The 6,746-nt window shown below is 42.6% G+C and overlaps 1 protein-coding gene across 1 annotated transcript; it reads right to left on the minus strand.

Annotated features, from left to right (window-relative positions):
* Window positions 1–3,579: 3,579 nt before the first annotated feature.
* On the minus strand, window positions 3,580–5,748 carry LOC110107873 (aquaporin NIP2-1). Its single transcript, XM_020838305.2, has 5 exons — window positions 5,544–5,748; window positions 5,232–5,462; window positions 4,515–4,709; window positions 4,136–4,197; window positions 3,580–3,873 (listed from the first exon to the last, which is right to left on the minus strand). The coding sequence occupies exons 1-5, from the start codon at window positions 5,703–5,705 to the stop codon at window positions 3,627–3,629; spliced, it is 897 nt and encodes a 298-aa protein (XP_020693964.1). The 5' UTR covers window positions 5,706–5,748; the 3' UTR covers window positions 3,580–3,626.
* Between the last annotated feature and the right edge of the window lie 998 nt (window positions 5,749–6,746).

The raw sequence follows: 6,746 nt of genomic DNA on the forward strand, positions 1-6,746 counted from the left end.
GCGGCTCAGGCTCAAGAACAATTATTAGGTCCTGACACCAGACGTAGGTCTACATCCGGAGGCCAATAACATGTCGCCACGTGCTCTTACTCTTTACCGTGCGGCACGATGACCCGACCTGGACCGGGATCTGGTATTGCTTGACAATAACGAGAAATGCCGCTCTGTCAAGACCAATACCTAGTAATACCGAGCAATATTGAGCAATACCTAGCAATACCTAGTAAAATCGGGGTATTGCTCGGTATTGCCCGATATTGGTCTTAACATAATGATATTTCTCACTACTGCCGAGCAATATCGAGCAATACCTAGCAATACCTCGGTCTGCACAAATCAGCCAATACATAGCAATCCCAGGTCCGGTCTAGGTCGGGTCGTCGGGCCGCACGGTAAAGACTAAGAGCACGTAGCACCATTTTACTAGCATCCGAACATAGAGCTACATTAGGACACCGGACTTAATAAAAATTCCAGGTGCACAGGAGAGTTGGTTGCGGGTGACGGACGCAGAAGCGCCGACATACCACACGAAAGCAAGTGGGTGGGCGGGCCAGTCATGAGCGTGGGTGAGCGATATAGGAGCAGGTGCGTGGACCGGCAAGAAGCGCAAGAGTGTTGCACGCGGAAAATGGGTGCAAGCCGGACAAGGGCATGGTTGCGAACCTGAGGCGAACGAAGGCTATTTTTGTAACCTGGGAGTCGAACTAGGTGAGAGGGGCAACTGGGAGGGAGACAAGGACGAGAGAGCAAGACTAGACTGTGCACAGAGATCATGTGGCAAGGAGGAATAAATCGTGAAAACTAGGAGGGGCTTCTTGTCTGCATTCTCTATAGTTGATAGAGTTGATCCATCTAAGCAGAGTGGTGACTGTGACCTGGGACGTGAATCAAGGTCTGGAGCAGGGGCAAGACAGAGCAACTGGTTCTCCTTGTGATTTCTGGCCAAAGATAGAGGGAGTAAAAGATTGAAAGCCCTATCTAGGTGGAGAGGAGAAGGAATTCCAATTGCTCATTTTTTTCTAGTGACCGAAACAAGAAGCAGCTCATCTAGAGAGTGGTTGCACTTGGTATAAAGGCAAGAAAGCTACAGGTAATCGACAACAAAAGAAGAAGAACAAGGACCTGTTGTTGGATAAGGGCAACTCCAATGGAGTGTTTGCGGGCCTGGGTCTGAAGAGGCAAGTCGAAGGGAGAAAGCCACATGAGGGAGAAGATCATGTGGGAGTTTGGGCCAGGCACAGGAGACGGGCTCATAGGAATGGAAGCTAGATCACCTAGCAGGGCTGACGCAGGATTGGAAGTAGAGTCAGGACGTCGTAGCAGGCACAGTTTGAGCAAACAGGTGGAGGAGAAGAGACAATCGACGAGGAAGTTTTTTTTTTACAGTTATTTGTGGACAACAGTTGTTTTTTCAGTATTGTAAAATTAGATCAAAATAAAAATTGTTAGTATTTGATCCAATTTGTAATTAGTTTTTGTTTCATAGTTTTAGTGTTAGGGAGATGGTCTAGTCCTTTTTATATGAATGTGTTCGTGAATAGGGTGCTTATATTTATTTCCTGTTCAGGGGAAATAATAATGAATTGTTATGTTTCTTCTCCAAAAGCTGTAAGCCCACCTCTCTCACTCTATTGTCCCACTTCTCTTTAAGAAAGCTCTGTTCCTCCAAGATTTTTATAACAGTTCTATATAAAGATCTAATACTTAAGTTATGTTAGGAATTGGCCTAGTTTTAGGATAGTTGTTTTCTTGGTTCATTTTTATCCTAATAAAACTCTCTCTCTCTCTCTCTCTCTCTCTCTCTCTCTCTCTCTCTCTCTCTATATATATATATATATATAAAGGTTGTAATAAGCTTTAAGAGAGCAAGAAAAGTGAATAAAATTTTCTCTTCTTATGTTTTCCACTCTTCCCTCTCTCTCTTCCAAGAAGCTCAAGGAGCTTCTTCTCCCTCCTAAGAATCCAATAAGTGATATCAGAGCTAGGTGAAGGTGGAGGAGGGTTCTTATCCAAGAAAGAAATGAGGCATGTGTGCGAACAAAACCAGGTGGCTTCGACAGATACTACAACTTTGCGCTAGGAAACCGTTCGTGTGGGTTGTGTTCGTGCATGGAGAAGGGTTGGGTTGAGAACGTAGAGGCTGGCGTTTGGGTTACACGAGTGGTACACGTGTCGAGGAGCTGAGTAGACTTCCACGGTGAGGAGGGTTGTGGTTTCATGAAAGGTGGGCATGGGTGGATATGCGTTGGACACGAGGCATAAGGCAGAAGTGATGTGGGCAGGGTGTAGGGTGGATGCATGATCGAGACCAACGGGAAGTAGGCGGATGGCAGAGTATGCTAGTCGCTTGGAAGAACTTATACCTAATTTCGCTCAATTGAGTGCGTCGCACGCATATCGATGCACCGCGACGAACTTAAGTGAAATTTCGACGGCGTCAGAATTCGACGAAATAAATTTCATTAGATTCGTCTCAAAATTTCGAGCAAAATGGTATAAAGAACTTATACATAATTTCGCTCTGCTTGGAAGATATAAATTGCCGAAGCTAGTTTAAGTAAAATTTTTCCTAAAGTTCCTATTTTGCCCTTCTAAGTCTTAAAGAAAATGTTAGGGTTAAGGGCACATGCGTCATTTGGCACCTAAATCTTTTTCTAAAACCTCACATAGCTAAAGGGACCGATTATTTCGGTCCCTTGTTCGTGTCTTTCGGCCGGGCTTTGGTCATTCGTAAGATCTTGAGCACAAGAGCAGCACATAGGTCTTTCTGAAGATTTTTTGGTGAGATCTTGTGCGCGAGAGAAGGTTGGTGCCTTGCAGGTGCGGATAGAGCGTCAAGATCAGGCACAGACCGATTGGAATTAGATTTTCTTTCTATTCTTGATAAAAGATCTAATTAGATCTTTGAGGTGCAATATAAGCAGCTTTCTTACTGTTTGTTAAAGAAGTTTTTTATTACAATTTTTTTTTAAACTTGTCGGGTCTTGAACATTTGTGGCGGCAAAGAGAATTAAAGTTAAGTGTCCAAGCTTTATATAAAAATCTAGCACAGAGACAAATAAGAGATAGAGGTGCAAGAGTCATAAGAGACGCATATTTTGACGTGGAAATCCCTGACAAGTGAAAAAATCATGGGGTCTGGCCTAGTTGAAAAGAATCCACTAGTGTTTATAGTTGACTACAAATGGGGCTTTTCCTTGGGAGAAGGTATTGTCTCAATGTAGAAAATATACATCATACAAAGCACATTATATGATGGGAAATGGAAGAATCTAGTGATATGAGAGTTGTTCTCAAGAGTTTGTTGGCCGGTTCATTTGGTTGGTAGGACCGTAGTCGACGGGTGATAGAGGTCGGAGGGGTTGTAGTTGGCGGACGACGGTGGTTAGAGGGATCGTAATTGGCTACAACGGAGGATGACGGCCGGGCAGAGATCCAACAGCAATAGGCAGAAGGTGCTGTAGTCCCAAGATAAAGTATATTATCATTATATGATCTGATTGTAAAATTGATTCAACGTACGTCCATAGCTAATTTTCGACTTTATTAGAGAAATAAAAATTTATTTTACATCAATCTTAGAACAGTTCAACTTATATAAAAAGCCTATGTAGCTCATCAAACTAAGAAATATCTGAAGCATTAAGGTTTGCCACTTCTTTATTTTTCAATCGACGAAGCTGGAAAGATGACATCCTCTGTGACTCCGATATGAGCGATTTGTCAAGTCTTATAAAGTTATAAGAAAATGCTCCAGATAATGTGCCAATAACTGGTCCCAAAAAGTAGACCCAGAGTGAGTTGAACCGCTTGCTAGCAAGTGCTGGTCCTAGAGTCCTTGCAGGGTTCATTGATCCTCCTGATACTGGCCTGCACAAATTCAAATTTCCATCAAGCAATATGAGAACTCAACATCTTAGCTACTTATTCTTGGAGACGTAAATTTAGGCTTCGTTTGGGACGTTTTTTTTACTGCTTCTTAAAACAGTTTTTGAGTATAAAAATTTTAACTTTTATATTAAAAAGTTGTTTTAAGAAGCAGTAAAAAAGTGCTTCCAAACGAAGCTTTAATTTCATTTTCATTTGTTAGTAGCTATGTCGTGCTGTATATCTTTTCTAATTGATTAATTACCCTGCCAAAATAGAGGTGATGCAGACAGAGGAGCCAACTGCTAAACCTGCTAACTCTCCTACCTGCATGTTTTCCAACAGAAGAAGCATAATCAATGCATTGTAAGCTCTACTACTTGGAGCTTTTATTCTGTGCGGATTCCGGACCGTTCTCCTGTCTGGTTAAGTGCTCGGTACCGAACTTGGTAAGGGCGGTTACCAAACTCGGTACCGAGGGCAGGGTAGTGAACACGGTACCGAGCGTGGTACGTACATTTTTAGGGTGACGTGATGTATTTTTATTGGTCTCCAGACACCCTCCGGATTCCGCACAGAATAATAAGTACCGGAAAGAAGAGTTTGAGAAGGAAAAAGTAGACAATATTGATGAAGGAACTCACTGCTCTAGTGTCAGTGGCAACTGCAGAAGCCACAAACATCATGCAGAAGGTGACTACAACCTCCATGATGAGTGCTTGCAGCGATGTGCCTGAAGGTGTTGTAGTCCCAAGATTTGTTATAGGATTCAGCATAGCCTTGAGGACGAACGAGGATACTGTCGCACCGCTTATTTGTGCTAGCCAGTAGAAGGGGACCTGGAGATTTGTAGTACTATTAAGTCACTACTACAAGAAAATTGTCAATTATCGGCAGCATTTTTCTTGCAGTTAATATCACTTTTCCGGCAGTTAGACAATATACCGACAGTTTATGGCAGTCTATTAACTGCCGGTATAAAACGCGTAGGAAACAAATTGTGGCGGTCATTTTCGGCGGCTAAACGTTATGATGGCTTTCCGGCGACCAGAACATCCGGTAAATTCCGATGCCCAAACAAAAAAACTGGGGGCCTATCCTATGGTTATTTTACCACCGGTATTTCCAGCGGTTTATTATTAAAAATTGGCGATTAAACTGCCTGTTGAAACCGGCGGTTACACGGCCGTTGGTTGAAACCGGCAGTCACACGCCGGTTCAACTGTCTGTAATTCCAACGGCTTTTTGACCGTCGGAATTACCGCTGGTAATCGTAATCGGTGATTTTCAGTGAGCTATATGGAAGAACTAAGATTTCTGAAATATATTCTCATTAATGATTAGCTATTGATCCCCACCACCTGAATCCAAGGAAACTGGCCATGCTTCGAGACCGCAAAGGCCAGCGTGACCGCCGGATTCATGTGAGCTCCAGAAATATGCCCCACAGAATATATCATCACCGTCACAATCAGCCCGCCGGCCATGGAGGCGCCCAACTGCGACACTCTAGCGCCGTCGCTCCCACTCAATGCAGCCGCACCACAAGTCACAAATACAAGCAGAAATGTGGCTATCATCTCTGATACAATCTACAAATCCATAAATAATAATATTTATATCGATAATAACTGATAAAACTCATGGAAATTAAATCTTGATCTGTATCTTACCTTTCTGAGAAGGAAAGGAGGGAAAGTTAGAGTAAATCTCTTGGGAAGATGATAAGAATGGTTATCAGAATCCATGGCTATGGTGTTCTGAACTGTTTCAATGTCATGAATTTCATTGGAAGAAAAGCTATTTCTTGGTGGGTATGTGATCAGCTCTGCCATCTTCTTTGTTTAATTCTCTCTCCCAATTCTTCTCAATCTCTAACAATTTGTGCTGTGATGAGAGAAATTTGCAGAACTTGGGTATTTATAGGTAGATAGGCAGTGAGTGTTAGAAGCCTTTTTAATGGTTATTTGGCTTTCTGTTAGCCAATAAGTGGGATTAATTTGAGAGATTAAAAATTTTTTTAAGCTTGTGTATCATTCTGATGATTCAGAAATACGTAATTATGGATGGGTCCTATTAGTGAAAAAGTTTAGGCTTTTTAACTTCTCCCACTATGGAGATTTATGTATTTGTAAATTAATGGAAGTTGGAAAATTAATTGACTGTTTGAGTTGGTTTTTGAATTGGATGTCGGCTCTATTTTAATACGAAAAAGAGTTTCTATGCAGGGGGGTGAAGAAAAATTAAGATACAGAGTAATGTATTTTAATTAAGAAACAGTGTAAGGTATTTTTATTTGAGAACTATATGATTTGATCATTATAGTAAAATGGACCTTTGCCGAAATTATGCCCGTCGTCAAATTTCTGTCCGTCATCTGACTTCTATCCGTCACCGGACTTTCATTGGACCTCTATCCAACGCCGAACATTGGCCAATTACCGAACTTTTGTCTATTGTCAGACTTCTACCCGATGTCGTACTTACGCCCGTCACCGAACTTCTGTCAGTCGATGGACTTTCCTCAGATTTCTACCCGATATCGGACTTCCATCCGCAGTCAGACTTCTACCCCACTCTGAACTTTCGACAGACTTCTACTCAACACCAGACCTCCGCTGGTCACCAGATTTTTACCCGGCGCGGAACTTCCGTCGGACTTCTATTTAACGCCTGACTTCCGTCCATTGTTGAACTTCTACATGATGCCAGACTTCTGCCCATCGCCGAACTTCCGACCTTCGTTGCCAACCGACTTCGGTCCTTCTGACATCCATCGCCAGACAACGATCTTTCTGGCAACTATTATCTGTCGACTACTGTCCTTCCGCCTATCAACTACTGTCCTTCCAACATCCGTTGCCAGACAACAGTCT

The sequence above is a fragment of the Dendrobium catenatum genome, unplaced genomic scaffold (assembly GCF_001605985.2).
Source record: "Dendrobium catenatum unplaced genomic scaffold, ASM160598v2 fragScaff_scaffold_847, whole genome shotgun sequence".
Taxonomy (NCBI): Eukaryota; Viridiplantae; Streptophyta; class Magnoliopsida; order Asparagales; family Orchidaceae; genus Dendrobium; species Dendrobium catenatum.

Bases quoted from the DNA above. Each gene is read 5' to 3' on its own strand.
- LOC110107873 (XM_020838305.2), bottom strand. From the start codon at position 5,705: ATGGCAGAGCTGATCACATACCCACCAAGAAATAGCTTTTCTTCCAAT. The intron at 4,198-4,514 runs GTGAGTTCCTTC...GAAAACATGCAG, and splicing joins TTGCCACTGACACTAGAGCA to GTAGGAGAGTTAGCAGGTTT. The intron at 3,874-4,135 runs GTAATTAATCAA...GAATTTGTGCAG, and splicing joins ATCACCTCTATTTTGGCAGG to GCCAGTATCAGGAGGATCAA.